Below are 16937 nucleotides of genomic sequence, written 5' to 3'. Positions count from 1 at the left end.
CACCAGTGAAGGTAAATGTTGATTTTAAAGATGAGATTTGTTTGTGCAATGCCGAGATCTCATGACCATTATTCTATTATGTATTTGTTCTCTAGTCGAATCTCAGGTTTAACATTAATTATAACGGTGCTATAACGGTCTGTTTGCATTGACAAGATGTGCTATTCACACCTGATGGCGGATGTTATAAAAGATATTCCATAATCGGTTTTCTTCATATTTTTTATTCAGTACTAAAAGGTCCAAGAAGTCCAATGTTACGTTCCCAATTGGCTAGGGGAACAAAAGGGAAACGACACGACCAGAGTAGAATTGGTATAATTATAAGTGATTTATTTATAATAGCAGCGGTAAACAAAATGGAAGGCGTGCAGCCTGAAACAAACAAAAGGGCCAAAAGGGCACAGGTTGACAGATAACCGAACTAAGGGAGGACTCAAGAGTCAAGGCATACAGGGAAAATAAATACTGATATGCTAAATAAAGAACGAAACAAAACCTCACTTTAAAAGTGGTACAGACTAACACAGGAAATATATACAAAACACAGCTAAACTAAAAGGCAACAGTCACAAAATCCTAAGCTACTCTAAACAATAACTAAGCTACTCTAGACACTACTAATCACACAAGTTTAACCACAGTTAACAGAATTCTATAAGAGCAAGTAGCGAGAGGCGTCTGTCCACATGTCAGAGCCTCCAGAGTGGTGATAGTCTGCAGCCTTTATACTCCTCCCCAGCAGGTGTGCGCCGGCTGTGCGCTGCGATTGGACGACGTCGATCCAATCACCATCTTCAGAGGCGGACCAGGAGATGGGCAGCCAATGATGTTGGGGCTACCACACAGCTCATTTGCATAATCACACGCACACAGCTGCAAACAATCCCAGACAGATTAAGGAGCAGACAAACAGCAACCGTAACATCCCACAATTGAATATTCATTTGACATGTTCACTATATCGTAAAGCGCTTCATGGGACTAATTGTGGGATGATACATTTTCAAAGTATCACGATATGTATCGTATCGTATCGTTCAGTGGTATCGGTATCGTAAAAAAGTCAACGATATGCATCCCTAGCGGTGGTGGTAACCCTTCTGACCAGCACGGGCCACAGAGAAGGCAACACGGGAAGGATGCCAGGCACCAATACAGGCAACCTTACTGTTACGTGCCGTAGTGTTTGTGTGGTCGTGTATGTGTGTTTCTCTCTCTCTCCCTCTGATTCCGCAGGTGCAGCCTGATTGTCCCCAGGTGCAGCCTCTCCCCAGGTGCTCCGAATTCCTAATCAGGGCCTCCATATAGGCCCGGAGGAAGACTGCAGTGGGCTCTCCGTTTTTCCTCCTCTGGCTGCATGTGTGCAGACCTGTGTGTTGCCATTTGATAGGAGGGGAGCTCCGTGCTATAATCGATGCTGTATAATTCTGTGCAAATTGGCTGGTGAGCCCGTGTTTCTTTTTTGGTCATTAAACGACTGGTGCGTTACTAAGAGATCGGTTTTCTCTCCTTTTTTTGTCGTGCTTGGTCATCCTTGTGTGTGGTTACTTCCCTTTGTACCCCCCTAGATTTAGAAGGGAACGTAACATGGGGGCTCGTCCAATCTTTCAGAAAAATAGTGAGTAGTTGTTTGTGGTTTAGTGTTGATATTGTGTTTGGTAGCATTGACTTCCTCAGTTTAGACAGGGGAGTGTCTCGCTGGGCTGAATCAGTCCTTCCTTCAGGCACTCTTTTTATTTTGCCTTTTTTATTTTCGGGGTAATCCTGGGTGGGGATTTATTCCCTGTTGGGGGCAGGCGATTCAGGGTTTCGGCCGCTGATGTTTGCCTTTAAAGTCGCCTCGAGCCCGGCACGCCCCAGAAGATAGTTAGGTAAGTTTGGTAGGCAGGATCTGGGGAAGTTTAAAAAAAAAAAAAAATTGTAATCATAAATATATTTATAAGTAGCCGTTGCTAAGGATGGCTTTTGTTTGGGAGCAGTTTGTGGCCAGTCCTACTGTGGGTCAGCTAGACTGCTGTAGGAAGGTTGATTTGCGGTTAGTTGCTGAACATTATCACGTTTCTGTCTCCTCTGCTCTTGTTAAAAGTGAACTAAAGGCTACTTTGATAACTGGACTAGTTGAACAGGGGGTTTTGAGTCGGCCTACTTCAGTGGAATCTCCTGGCGCGGTGGCCGGGGCTGTAGCAGCAGTATCTCAGGGTGGAGGCCGCATTGGTGTTACTCCTGGTGTTCAGAGTGCTACGGAACGGGCAAAACTTTTCACCACACCTCAATTTGGCTCGTTCTCGGCAGGATCCTCACCTACGGGGGTCTAAATTAGATGCTAGGGTAAAAGTGCGTATGGCTCGTCTCCAGTGTGAGAGGGAGGAGCGAGATAGAGATTTTCAGCTCAGGAGGGAGCTGGAGATCAGGAAGCAGGAGCTGGAGATCAGGAAGCAGGAGCTGGAGATCAGGAAGCAGGAGCTGGAGATCAGGAAGCAGGAGCTGGAGGCAGACACTGCTGTCCGGATGCGTCAGCTAGAGCTCCAAGCAGCTGTGGTGGGTGATCCTGCAGTTACACCTTCTGGTCCTGCTGCTTCCTTTGACGTGAGCAGGCATATTTCTTTGGTCCCTGTGTTTCGTGAATCAGAGGTCGATGTCTATTTTGGTGCATTTGAGCGCATTGCTGCTGCTCTGCACTGGCCAGAAGATGTGTGGGCTATTCTTTTACAGTGCAAGCTAGTCGGCAAGGCTCAAGAGGCTTGCTCTTCTCTTTCAGTCGAGGATAGTTTGGTGTATGAGAAGGTTAAAGGTGCTATTCTCAGGGCATATGAGCTTGTGCCTGAGGCCTACAGGCAGCGTTTTCGCGGCATGAAGAAAGCTTCTGGCCAAACGTACGTGGACTTCGCGAGGGAGAAGAAAGCCCTCTTTGACAGGTGGTGTAGAGCGTGTAAAGCGGATGACATTGCTTCAGTGTGTGAGCTGATGATGTTGGAGGAGTTTAAAAACTGTGTACCGGAGCGTACGGTAGTCTATCTGAATGAGTAGAAAGTGACTACCCTTCAGCAGGCGGCCACTCTGGCAGACGAGTTTGCGCTGATACACAAGAGCGTTTTCTTTCAGCGTGATCCTCCTCAGCGGGACACTTATAATAGAGCTCCTGACAATTATGTTCCCTGTGCCAGAGTTCCATTGTTAGGTCCCAGGATAGACAGAGCTTGTTATTTTTGTCTTGACCCAGGTCATGTGATAGCAGACTGTGCAGCTTGGAAGCGAGAGCGGGCAACAGGTGACAAGCACCCAAAAGGGGTGGGCTTGATTAAAACAGAGTGTCCTAGTAGGCAGGCCACTGTTAAAATGGGCCCTGATGAGTGTTTTAAACCGTTCATCTCCACTGCTTTTGTCTTTCTGTCAGGGAAGGTGGAGGATCAGCGGCAGGTTACTATGTTACGAGACAGTGGTGGCTCACAGTCGTTCATTCTTGCGAGTGCCCTGCCCTTGAGTAATGAGTCTGCCTGTGATGCGAATATGGTGGTAAGAGGTATTGAAATGGTTTTGTGCCTGTACCTCTTCACAATGTCCATGTCCAGTCTGAACTGGCTACTGGTTACTTTCCAGTTGCTGTGCTCCCCAAATGTCCTGTCGACGGTGTGGATGTCATAATGGGTAATGATATAGCCGGGCGTAAGGTGTATCCTCAGGGCAAATATCCTCACTGTAGGGCTCGTAACAGACGTGTCACACGTGCTCATTCTGTTTCTCTCCCAGGTCCCGACACTAAGCGATTGTGTTTATTGTCTTGACCCTGGTCATTTAGTGGCGGAGTGTGTAGCTTGGAAGCAGCAGGTGGCAGCTTCCAAGCATGCTTGTGAAATATGTAATGAGTGTTGTTGGTAACTGTGACCAAACACTGGTTTGGTTTTATGGGGGGGAAGTGTTACGTGCCGTAGTGTTTGTGTGGTCGTGTATGTGTGTTTCTCTCTCTCGCCCTCTGATTCCCCCCAGGTGCAGCCTGATTGTCCCCAGGTGCAGCCTGATTGTCCCCAGGTGCAGCCTCTCCCCAGGTGCTCCGAATTCCTAATCAGGGCCTCCATATAGGCCCGGAGGAAGACTGCAGTGGGCTCTCCGTTTTTCCTCCTCTGGCTGCATGTGTGCAGACCTGTGTGTTGCCATTTGATAGGAGGGGAGCTCCGTGCTATAATCGATGCTGTATAATTCTGTGCAAATTGGCTGGTGAGCCCGTGTTTCTTTTTTGGTCATTAAACGACTGGTGCGTTACTAAGAGATCGGTTTTCTCTCCTTTTTTTGTCGTGCTTGGTCATCCTTGTGTGTGGTTACTTCCCTTTGTACCCCCCTAGATTTAGAAGGGAACGTAACACTTACGCTGACCACGATGGTCTTGCGAGGAAGCTTCTTTGTGTGCCAACGGCTGGTGACACCCTTGGTGATGCCAATAACATCGATCATCTCGTCCTGGGTGAAGACGTTGTTAACAGGCACGGCCTGTTCCAGCTTCTCACGGGCCCAGTCCACCTTGTCAGAGATGCTGCCTCCGTTCAGCTGCAGCTCCATCAGATGAGACTTCTTCTGCGCAATGGGCAGCAGGCGCATCTAAACAGAACAAATAAAATGCACGTCAGAACGGGGGAATTCATAATTCCATGTCAAGTGAAACATCTTTGTAGTCTCAGAAGGAAGGCAGCTGGAAGGTATCCTCATGTGTATCGGGCACCATGCCTGGTGCAATCATCCGTGGTCTCATCACTGACAGACAAGCAGGTCGGCCCGTCACAATTACTTGGATTTATCGTGCAATATCGACCTTTCATTTTGGCCCAATATTGGGGGATTCCTATATTTTAGATTTGCATTATACCACAATTCTTGAGAAAGTAAAGTCTTTAAAAAATTGTTTTATTATGCCATTGTATTAAAGTGGAAAACAAATAGGTCTTAAAATGATAATGACGTTTAATCCAGTCATTTCTGGGACAGTACATTGTCCAAAAAATGCATTTATGGTGACAGGCCAACAAGCAGGAAAATGAACACCTCATTGTAATCATGAGCTTTACTAACCTGTGTGTGCAATGAGCACCTACATGCTGTGGCTCAATGCCAGCCAACCCAAGGAGGAGTGGGACATAAAGGCAGTGGAGGCGAAGAAGCAGTACGAAATCGCAAGGCAGGAGTTTGAAGACAGCGGCGGAGGAGGAGCGTCCTCCAGTCCTAAGACGGAAAGTAAAAAGCTGGAGTTAAGAAGAAGGATGTTGGGTTGTCGTGGACCCCTTTGGGGCCGTCTTAAGGGTGTGGCTGTTCTGTCTGTGCTGCATTGGCTCCAGTGATTGCAGTAACTCAGGGCACCTGGGTCAGGTGTCCTGCAGCTATTTAGAGCCTCTGCTTGTCTCTCTCCTGCAGGCTCTGATGAGTGTACACAGTACTTCATTTGAATTGTTTGTGCAAATAAACACCTTTTTCTACCCGTTGACATGTTGTGTCTCTTTTGAGCCAGGTCGCAACAATGCGGATAACCTGGCAGTACTTCTTCATGGAACCAGTGTTTCCCACAGAATTTGATTCTATTTGTGGGGCACCGCACAAAAAAAGAAAAGCCAAAGGCCCCTTAACCTATTCGGGTGGCCCACGCATCCACCCCCCCCCCCCCTCAAATAACAAAATACATGTGAGTTCATGGCTACTGTAGCAGACAACGTTCTTGTTGCTCTGTGTTGCGTTGTTAATGAGTGAGACACACCGGAGTTGAGGATCTGTGGGGTTTATTCTCACAAAAATATCATTTACAATTTAGCAGACGCCTTATTCCAAAGCGACTTACAATGACCAATTACAGGGACATTCTCCCTGGAGTAAGTGCCTTACTCAAGGGCAAGTGGTGTTCCAGGCAGGATTTGAACTCGCAACCTTCCGATCATCAGCCCACCTCACTATCCATTAGACCACCACCAAAAAATAAATCAATGTATGGGAAACACTGAACCAAAGTCCTTCTCCAGCTGCTTCTTGCCCCCATCATCCTGCCATTTCTTGCAGTATTTGGTGACGGCCTTCTTCTTGGACTTGTACCTGAGACCCCACAGGAGGAGACACAGAGGTTGGCACAGGTTCTTCACAACCCAAGAGGGCCAGCGGAAGAACACAGTGCATAGCTGCTTGCCATCCCAATCCATGTGGAAAGGGGTGCATTCTCAGCCAATAAGGATTTCAGCTCATGGCACAGTTTCTAAGAAGCACTTTCCACTGGCCAGAGGAGCCCGGAGCTCATCAGGGCACATGTCACCTGAGCGGAGCTGCCACAGGAGGCACCGCAATGTTTGACTCACTCAGTGAAAACACAGGTCTATCATTTTCACTGGGCAACTAACTGCTTCAATGAGGCATTTAAATGTATTGTAGCAACTCACCAGTTCCTGTAGAATCGACGCTTGCACTCTTCACTGAGGTGCTCAGCGAAGATAGTCTTGAAGGAACGCAGGCCAAGGGGTGTGCTGATGTAACCAACAATAATCAAGGGAGGGGTCTCAAGAATGGTCACAGCCTCAACCACTTCCTTCTTGTTCACCTCTGCAATAGAAAACAATAGTTTAGATATGAAGAACTTTCCTCGACTTATGACAGCTGTAGTATTTATGATATGGTATAGACTGCGCTCAGTGCTCGACATTCAGCAAGGGGTATAAGACCCATTATGTCCGCCCGTCGAGGGGATCATCACAGGCAGTATTGAGGTCATCACAGTAGAGTATTTTATGCAATGGGCAGAAAGCTTTTTTTCTCCTATTCCATTAGGAAATGTCCATTTCTACATCACAGCTGAATCTTTGGACTGACAGACATCTCAATTGTTTTTCAGAAACTGGGCTGTTTTCGCCCAAACAATTGATCTATAATAGTTAGTTGCAAATTCATTTAAAATTAAACTCAGTCCACTCACTTGAGCCAGGTCGGTCGACCTCGCGGACGATGTGGGTCATGCCGGCCTTGTAGCCCAGGAAGGCGGTCAGGTGCACGGGCTTGGTGGGGTCATCCTCGGGGAAGCTCTTCGCCTTACCACGATGACGACTCCTCTTGCGGGGCAAGAAGCCCAGGGACACGTGGCGGGGAGCCGAACATTTACGGTGAGACTGGAGGGAGCAAAGAGTCAAGTTAGCCGGTTCATCCGAAGAGCTAACTGTGTATAAGTGCGGCCTAGATCAACATTAAGCATAGAGGGTCTGAAATACAGCATGGTCGTATTTGGAATAACGCAAGCAAGTAGAAATCCGTTCTAATAACTGGACAAGTTTAAAATCTGCGTTAGAATACAGGTCAATGTAATTAAAGTTAACTGCTGTAAGAAATTGAAATCAATGTTTAATGATGTAATGTAGTTTCAACATACAGTAATCTTAAAACTGTTTTATTGTGAAAACATTTCCAGCTAGCATTCGCCTGTGGCTAACGTTGATGCTAAAGTTTATTTTGAAAAGCTATTCTGAAATAGCAACAGTAAGCTTGGCTACCGGCATTGTGTTACAAACGATTGCAGCCGTTAAAATGCATGGAATAAAAAGTCATGAACGACAGTATGCGGAGAAGAGGCATGTGGAGTTATACAATGAAGACACTACGTCTAAATCCTGTTTTACTCGATATCGGACATTGGTGAAAGGAGGGCGGAAGATTACGTCACAGCCCCCAGAGAGGAGGAGCGAGGGGGAGATCCAAGCGGGAGGAACTAACGGGTCTCGCTCTCTTTTCCACGGCCCGGACTGCGAGAGGGAGCTGCAGCCTCTCTCTCCCGACTACCTTCTGTTTGTTACATTACCACGCCATTTAATTAAAGTAACCAATTTGACCTTTCTCAGAGACTCCATTGTCTCTTACCTTTTAAGCTTCTCTCCTGGGACGCGGGAACAACGAATACTCTAATAATACTAAAACAAATATATCCATTCTAGACCGGGAAACCTTCTCTTGTCCGATCCGTCTGGAGCTACTGAAGGATCCGGTGGCGATTCCCTGTGGACACAGCTACTGCATGAAGTGGACTCCAAGCTGCTCCTGCTGATCACTGCTATGCTGGAGCTGAAGATGGTGATACGGTCCTTCTTGAGTGGTCAAAGAAAGAGACCATCAATTGTTTGGCTATACTTTAGAATGATGCACATGTAGTCCATGTGTGGGCTCAGAGCAGCCAGATGTCTCCAGAGAGTGAACAGGGAGCAAGCACAGACAGCCACTGCTCCCCTGCCTCAATGGGGTCTCTATAGCACTGGAATGGAACCAACAGCTCTACTGAAGAAGAGCCAGGTTACGAACAGTGCGGAGAAAATAAAATTGCTTCCAAATTCTTAATTGATATTAAGACTTCTTAAATGGTATGCTGGCAAAATGTGCATACAAATAAGTATAAAGGTCTTAGAGACTAAGAAAATAAATGTGATGCAAAGGTATGCTTTTGTACAGCTTTCAGTACAAACTCTTACCACTAACGCCTTCTTCTCCTTCACGCTCTGGAAGCGGCCAAACTTGGAAGTGGTGTAGATGAACTTCAGGTCGATCTTCTCCATGGCACGACGGTTGGTCTGCACAAGCAGAGACTGGGAATACAAAATAAAAAGATACAGAGTTTAACACTTGTGTTGGGAACTAAGTCAGTGATTTTATTTTAAGATATTCTTTAGAATAATTGACTCCCACCTCAGCAAGTTAAATTATACCAGGGGCACTCAACAGTCAAACGTGTTTTATATGAAGCATTGCAATTTGTCCTTACCTTGCGCTGAGTCAGCACCCTCTTCTTGACTCCCACAACACAGCCTTTAACCATGATCAGTGGCGGCGCCAGGGTATGGCTGGGGTAGGATACAGCCAAACCAAGAAATGGCTTAGCCCCACCTTGAAAGATGATGTTAAAGTAAGCATGTTGAGAACACGGATTGCGAAAATCTACTGGTCGTGTCCACAACACACAAACTGATCCTGCTGTAACAACAAGTGCACGTTACTGATGCAATATGGTTGAGACCATTCGGGCTTATGCTAGAGGGGTGCAAGGAATAGTCTAAGTAGTGGGGGAGTATTATACACTAAAGGTGTGGAAATTCTCTCGCTTTATAATATCAGCGCGACTGCGGTCAGATCAAAATGCCTCCGAATGCAATTTGAACAGAACTACAGCCAATCAGAGCAACGAAACGTTGGGTCTGCTGCGTCATACATTACTGATGCGTCACGTTCACAGTGAAAAGTCCCCAAACTCGCGCCGAGTAAATTGCAGACAGACAGCAGAACTTCTAGGATTAATTGTATATTTCGGATGGATAGATTTGTTCTTAAACGCCCTCGCATTGAGGTACAAGTCGAACAGGTGCCAGAGTCACACGACCCACCTGAAGAGTGAATTTTGAATATATTTTGTAATAATGGGTCATTTGAAAAAGTGTTTTGTATGACAATAGAGACACAGGCCACCTGTTGTGTGCTGTGTCTCTCTCTGTTTACCTGTGTCTCTCTCTCACTCTCCCAATTCTATATGCCAACTTTTCTTGTTTCTGCCGCTGCGTAGCATGTTGTAAAACGTGGAATTAGCAGAATAGGTTATTGTATTGTTTAACTCACACCTGTTGCTCTCGATGTAATTTAGCTGATAAAAGGAGACTAATAAAAGCCTCACGCGTGGCGTTTCACTGTCAAGGGGTGCGATATAGCGTGTATGTAATTACATTACAAATACTGACTTGAGCCCCACCACTGTATGGGTTAGCCCTACCATAGATGACCCAACACAAATACTCTGGCGCCGCCACTGACCATGATAATAATAATGTATATAGCGCCTTTCACGAAACCCAAGGACGCTTCATTGGTCACATCTCCATAGTGGACAAATCCACCCTAAAAAAGCAAGTAAAGTGAGTCACATATTCTGCTTCCAACAGGTCAATGTAATTAAAGTTAACCACACTGTTAGCATGGCTAGCTTAACATGTGCACGCTTGTCGGACACCAAAAGGAAGACGCGGAAACAGTTTAACACGAATATGTATACATGCTATTGGCATACATTTTTCGTAAAAGAAAACCAATGTTCTTAAACTTAATAAATACAATTGGGCTCAGATTCAGATGTCTCCAGAGAGTGAACAGGGAGCAAGCACAGACAGCCACTGCTCCCCTGCCTCAATGGGGTCTCTATAGCACTGGAATGGAACCAACAGCTCTACTGAAGAAGAGCCAGGTTACGAACAGTGCGGAGAAAAGATCCATTGAAACCAGATTTGACATCCGTCAGGATTATTGTAGAATATGTCGTTTAAAAAGGGAATAACTCAAGTATAAATAAAGTAGCGGCCTTTATTGACTGCCATTTTGAAAGCAGCCGGTGTAAGTGTAAATACTGAAACAATGAAAACAAATATATCCATTCTATTGGTATACATGTTGCATAAAAGTAATCCAATGTTCCTAAACTTAATTAAAACAACGGATGCTTAAGATGTGTAACATATTCCTATTCAGAGCGCACGAAGCAGGAAGGTAAACTCACCATCTTGTGTCCACTCCGATTGAAAGAGGCCAACGTGATGCTTGCTTCAAGTAATGACAGGCTGCTTCTTTATATATGTGTGGGGAATGTGACGTCATTGTCACGTGACGTGATCACATGACCGGTGTCCGGTAGAATGTAAGTTATAAAAGTTTGCCGGCAGTTAAGTTGGTTTTATGTAGTGATGGTGAGATGAAGCCTTATGAAGCTTTGAAGCTTTCCAGCCAATTGGTTCGCAAAAGGCTTCATCTCATGAGGCTTCATCATGGGCTTCATCTGAACACAAACCCCCTGTTGGTCAAAGTGTGTAAAACAGGCAGATTGGACATCTCAACAGTGTGCTCTATCTCATACCGAGTTCCCATTGAGTAAAGCCTTAGAATAACTCTGAACAACGAACATAAAATCATATTTTCATGTTAACAATATTGTATTTATTCCAGTTTAATTATTGTGATTGAAAAGCCTAAGGAGGCTGGTAAACATTGCAAAGAGGGATTTGTATTCCTTAATAATATTCGTAAACTTAACCATGTTGTAGCCTGAGAAAGGCTAAACCATATCAAAGAATACATTTATTAACTACATTATCTCATTTAGCTGTAGCTTTTATAAACAACAAAAAATACGTATTGTTCAGTCGTTGAACCAGGGACCCTGCGGTCATGAGTCAACTGCTTTCCAGCTGAGCCACAGCACACAGCTCCCTGAAAACACTGCAAGATATTTATTCCTGTATTTATTTATTGATGTTTTTATTCCTACATGTATTTATACTTGTATCTATTTACTTATGACATGTTCCGACCTCTATATAAGTGAGGGTCTGAGCTCTCTTGATTCCATCGTGTCACCGGTCCTGGGTACAGGAGGGGTAATATGGTTCTTATTATTCTTTCACACACACATACGGGTATTGGGCCGAGGGCGACACCGTACTTCCGGTATCTGCCGTTTTATGCGAGGTGCAAGCAGGCCAAGGGTTTAGCCGTACACCGTCTAGGTGTTGCTAAGCTTCCTGTACTGAATATCATAGTCTATTGCCTTAATCAATATCTAGTCAACTCTAAAATACTACATATATGCAATGGCATGATAATATTATTGTGACAAGTGGGGTATTCACCTGGTGTTTCCAGAAGATAGACGTAGATGCAGCCAAAATCGACGAAGGCCACTTTCGAGGGTCGTTTTTATACATCTGCAGGTAAGGGCAATCCGACAACCCACACAGCTCTAGTTTACGCTGGTAACGACCTAGAGCACACCCCTCAAGTCCAGAGATGTAATCCGAAGACATGCAGCGATTTCTTTGGTCGTTAATTCAGAAAAAAAACCTAGTGCGCTCTGCCTTGCTACGTTAGCTAGCTGTTTATATTTGCACTTCCAGGACATTTGCACCTCCATGAAAATGGCGTATTTATATATATATGGCGCGTATTGCATTGTGGGTAGCTCGTGACGTCACTGTGTGTGAAAGAATACATCCATGGGTCTTATGAGCGTTATGGTTCAACGGTTCAACCGATCTGAATCGCTTAGAGAAGCAGTCACGTGGTATCGACAGGCAGCGAGGCTTCGTTTGTCATCGATGACGTCACTGGCCCAAAACGATACAAGCCTCGATACATGCTTCACAAAAAGCTTCGGGGATTACTCGACACACGCTCCGAAGCCTCGGCACAATACCTAACATCACAAGTTTTTATGGTCTTTTCAATGAACCTATGGAAGTGTCTCAGTTTGGATTTGATTAGGGCGAGGGCAAGATACGTTTTTCCATCATGGAGGGAAACTCTTCAGACATTCAAAGCACAAGACCTGATCTGTTACAAGCAATGTGTTTTTAATATGGTGCTTTACTCAAAGTTGTAATCGTTTTTAAGCAACTTGTACGTGTTTTGCAGAGTGTAGCAGTGCTCATAACCAGCCGAGCAACCCGGGAAACTGGCTATGGACATTTGTTCACTTTCTTCTAGCTTTTATTATTCTTTATAACATCTGTTTTTGTGTTTAATCCATAGAGCTGAGTATGAGCGTTTCCCCCCTCCTGGATGGAGCCAGGAGGATCTATTACTCTGTCAAAGAAAGCCTGGATTTTAACCTTCTTTTAATGTTATATTGAATTGGTGTTGGAGCTGGCAACTATTATGTTGCGTTTTTTTTTTTTAAAGACTACTGTCCTCTAGTGCTTTTTTAGTTTTAGTTTCTGTCAATAGTTTTCTTGTGTGCAGATTGTGGGCAATATAATTGACTAAGTGTTTGTGTTGCAGGTTCCTCTCCTCTCCCTCTGGGGGAACTTTGTCTGCTTTCAGTGTAGGGACTGCACGGTGTGACACTTTCAAAGGGTGAGGAAACTAACTCTCACTGTAATCATTTGGTAGAAGTTGTGCTTTGAGTTTTTTTGAGTAGTTCTGTTTGTGTCACTCACAGTTAGCAGGCATTGTGACCTAGTGGACCAGACCTGCCCATCTGAGGAGGGGAAACCCACCATGTAATGGTGTAAAGTATGTTCACCCTTTTACCCGTTGGCAGCTGCTGAACATTGACATTTGAACATGTATACTTGTGAAATAAAGCTGCTTTCTATTTGCTCATGAATGCCTCTGTTATTGTCCTCGTGAAGGGAAGCCCCAACATCTGCAAAACAACTTTGGATTTAGATTGAGGGTCCACAGGTTCCTCCATCCCCTCAGCAGGAGTTGGTGTTGTCAGCTCTTTAAAGGGGACCCCAGCCACAGTTACCACATATGCATCAGAGAGGGTGTTTTCACTGTTGGCCTAATATATGATTGGTCAACTGAACTTGACAACACTAAACACAACCACACCTTAAGCAGAAACAGACTACCTGCTCACCTGGAGATGTCGCACTAAACCTTCTCTACATTTTTGACAAGGAGTAAATGATATTAAATCAAATGTTGGCAGTGCTAAACATTGCCAGACCAAAACAAATGTTCTTTACAATCTCCAGAAGACGTTGGTCGGGAGGGATAATGGTCTGTTTTTAAAACGCTTCCTAGCACGTGAAGACCAAGCTGCCCGTCACACTAAAGCTTTGTAAACATTTCATTGAGACACCACATAATAATTCCCAGCTTGTGCAAAATGAAGATGAACATTAGGCAAAACAGACCATAAGCTTGTGTGGATATATCGTATAAAACATAATGTATTCATTTCAGGCAGGGAGACTTGTTGCTTTGTGTCTCGTGTTTCTTTTCATTCTCAACTGATCGTCGCACTGACTTGCTCCTCTGCTGCCCTCCAGTGGCCACAATGCACAACAGGTACTTTTACATTACAGCATGTAGCTCCAAACCACACACTTTATAAAGCTCAAAACATGGCACTTGAACACAAATATAAACTATATACAATAGAATCAGGAAGATAGTACAATACGAATGCTCTGATAAGAGTGAGCAGAGATGTGTTTTGATGTGTGGGCATAATGTACAGGGGAATAGTCAAATGACTGCCACAAGGCCTTTCTATGACACTGAATAGGAACAGACCGCAGCTCTGATTTAGGAGATCTTGCTGACCAACAATTGCTGAATAGGTTTAACAAAATAATCTTTAAAATTAGATGATGTTTCTCAGAATAAAGAGAAATGATGTGCCTCGTGTAAAAAACCTCTGCAATCCAGACTGACTCTTTTGACTTTCTTAATGTCGCACCAGCAAAGCCTTGTACCCTGAATGCTAAATGACTACTAAGCTACATTTGAAACATTCAGCACTTTTCTATAACTTAGATGATGATACATGAACACAGGGGGCTTGAATGTGTGATGAGAGAAGAAAATAAAGTAAAAAGGCTTGGAAAAGCAGCAGAATATTTGAACTGCAAACTTCTGAACTAACTTGATGGCGAATGATCTGTCTCCTTGGCAACGGCATTTAATGACACCCCATAATACGCTTAGATGCGTTGATGGCTGCATCGTTACCAAACCTGTGAAGTTCTGCGCTGTTTGGAGTATTTTCACTGAAGTTATGAGAAAACCGTGTTTCAAGGCGAGCATTATGTTGCCATGGCAACGGCATTTGAAGAAATCTCAAAACTGTCCCGTAGATGTCTTCACGGCTGGACTGTTGGCACACGTGAAGTTTGAGCACTTTTTGACAATTTTCATAGGAGTTATAGCAACATCATGTTTTATGGCGAGGGATGCGTTTCCATGGAAACGGCATATGGTGAGATCTCAGATTTGGCATAGAGCTGTTGAGGCATGGACCGGTGATATACAAGTGAAGATTGGGGGACGATTGGACCGTGTCGATTGGACTTACAGCCACATCGTGTTTCATGGCGAGTGGTCTGTCGCCATGGCAACGGCATTTAATGACACCCCATACTACGCTTAGATGCGTTGATGGCTGCATCGTTACCAAACCTGTGAAGTTCTGCGCTGTTTGGAGTATTTTCACTGAAGTTATGAGAAAACCGTGTTTCAAGGCGAGCATTATGTTGCCATGGCAACGGCATTTGAAGAAATCTCCAAACTGTCCCGTAGATGTCTTCACGGCTGGACTGTCAGCACACTGCTACCTGGAGGCTGCTGCTCTGAGCACGTCAGCATCGTGTTCCATTGCACAGGTGTTTATAGTTGAGCTAACGAGCTCTGTAGAGATCACAGGTTTCCATTGTTCTGAATGAGAGATGAACCTCTTACATGTGAACGTTTTGTGGAAGAACCGTAACAGATATCTGTGAAATTTCAAAACGTGAAGCATGTCAAGGAAGTTGAGTATCTGAAGTGTAATTTTTGTGTAGTTTCGGGTTAATAATGTGGCCTTTTTGGCAGTTTAACTAAAGGTGTGCGGCTGCTGCCGTAAGGAAATATCAGCCTGAAATTACAATGGGCTTCAATGAAGGCATGTTGAACGTTGTTGTCACTTCATGCCCTCAAGAGGCATTTTGTTTAATTATTTTTGCTTAATTTGTCATTTTTCAAGCTACGAGATGTTTTCCTACGTTTGTCATGAGAAATTATGTCTCTGGAATGTAGGGTTTGGGAATTATGGCAGTTTTAAAAGAAAATATGAAGGCACATTTCAAGCTGTCCTCCACTCACTCTTAATGTTAAAATTTGAAGAAAACCTCTTTAACAAGGTCTGAACAATGTTTAATATCTCTAAAAGTAAGAATCAGATTTAAAAGTTGTTTTACACGAATAATGTCAGAAAGATGTGTAACATTTTAAAGTTGGAATGAGGTTTCTGAGTGAAAGTATGAAGGAACAGTTAGCATTTGAAGTCGCATGAAGATTTTTCAAGTCTGAAGAGTTTCTCCATTGACTTCAATGTTAAAAATGTGATGAATTATGGGATGTATCTCTGGAATTATGAAAGTTATGAATGAGAAAAGTAATAGCCATCGATTCCCGACTGAGCTGAACGTTTCGATGTTTGAACAGAGTGTCTGCGATGTTCAGTGCAAGAGGAGAAGAGCTGCAAAATTCCGGCAGAATAAACTTTTCGTGCGTAGAACAACATTTAGTGGGAATGCTGTCATCAGCATTCCCACTAAATAATGCATCAATATTATTTACTAAATGTATTGATATTTTTAAAAAGGTGTAGAAATAATTCCTTTGATTGTACAAGACTGGACATATTCTATTGGCTATGGCATAAGACACACCTTCCCATGTTTGTGTAAAAAAGGACATGACCAGACATATTCTATGGCTATGACATAACCTCCTTTTTGATGCCTCAATGTATTTATCCTTAAGTCCGGAGCCCCCCTCCCTGTGTACTGCTGTGAGAGGAGAGGGAAGAAACTGCCTACTCTCTTATCACTGACACCCATAAATCATTATAGGTCTTACACTCAACTTAACAAACCACTTGGTTTTGTTTATACTGTAAATATAGAAAAACCTAAAATATGAAGCATTTTCATTGTGGGTTGTACAAGAATATAATTGATTATAACTAACTTTCGTTTTAAGTATTCAACATACTATGAAGATCTCAACACCCTCTTTTTAAAACGCAAAGTTATCAAACAGCAACAGATAAAATTGTAAGCATACATACATATTCAAAAACCATCAAGAAGCATTTTCATTATGGGTTTACACAAGAATATGATTGATCATATTTGATTTATAATTAACTTTCGTTTTAAGTATTCACTTGATACTATGATCTCAACAAGACCAAGCTGCCCATCACACTAAAGCTTTGTAAACATTTCATTGAGACACCACATTACCACAAATAATTCCCAGCTTGTGCAAAATGAAGATGAACATGAGGCAAAACAGACCCTAAGCTTGTGCCTGAATATACTCTATGCAAGAATTATATTGAATAGAGTGCTATATATATTATTATAATAATATATTATATATAATATTATATATATAATATATATATTAAATAT

General features: G+C 43.6%; 2 protein-coding genes and 3 non-coding genes across 5 annotated transcripts in view; all 5 read right to left on the bottom strand.

Annotated features, from left to right (window-relative positions):
* Positions 1-4663: 4663 nt before the first annotated feature.
* On the bottom strand, positions 4664-4755 carry LOC117533064. Its single transcript, XR_004567003.1, has one exon. It is a non-coding gene; the product is annotated as a small nucleolar RNA U83B (small nucleolar RNA).
* Positions 4756-5093: 338 nt separating this feature from the next.
* LOC117533061 (60S ribosomal protein L3-like) lies at positions 5094-10559 on the bottom strand (the record flags this gene model as incomplete). The annotated part of the gene is made up of 6 exons (XM_034196681.1): positions 10532-10559; positions 8759-8880; positions 8469-8582; positions 6935-7124; positions 6405-6564; positions 5094-5211 (listed from the first exon to the last, which is right to left on the bottom strand). Coding segments are annotated over exons 2-6 (636 nt in total), but the record flags the coding sequence as incomplete, so codon positions are not given.
* Positions 8179-8308, bottom strand: LOC117533063. The gene has a single exon (XR_004567002.1). It is a non-coding gene; the product is annotated as a small nucleolar RNA SNORA54 (small nucleolar RNA).
* Positions 10109-10238, bottom strand: LOC117533062. Its single transcript, XR_004567001.1, has one exon. It is a non-coding gene; the product is annotated as a small nucleolar RNA SNORA54 (small nucleolar RNA).
* A 2768-nt stretch (positions 10560-13327) lies between the features above and the next one.
* The window catches only part of g2e3 (G2/M-phase specific E3 ubiquitin protein ligase), a 23322-nt gene continuing 19712 nt past the window's right edge, over positions 13328-16937 (bottom strand). The window contains exon 9 of the mRNA XM_034196675.1: positions 13328-13346. Within this exon, the coding sequence (XP_034052566.1) occupies positions 13328-13346 (19 nt within the window). The remainder of the gene's footprint in view (positions 13347-16937) is intronic.

Source organism: Gymnodraco acuticeps, unplaced genomic scaffold, assembly GCF_902827175.1.
Source record: "Gymnodraco acuticeps unplaced genomic scaffold, fGymAcu1.1, whole genome shotgun sequence".
Taxonomy (NCBI): domain Eukaryota; kingdom Metazoa; phylum Chordata; class Actinopteri; order Perciformes; family Bathydraconidae; genus Gymnodraco; species Gymnodraco acuticeps.
This window is presented reverse-complemented; position numbering and strand designations above follow the sequence as displayed.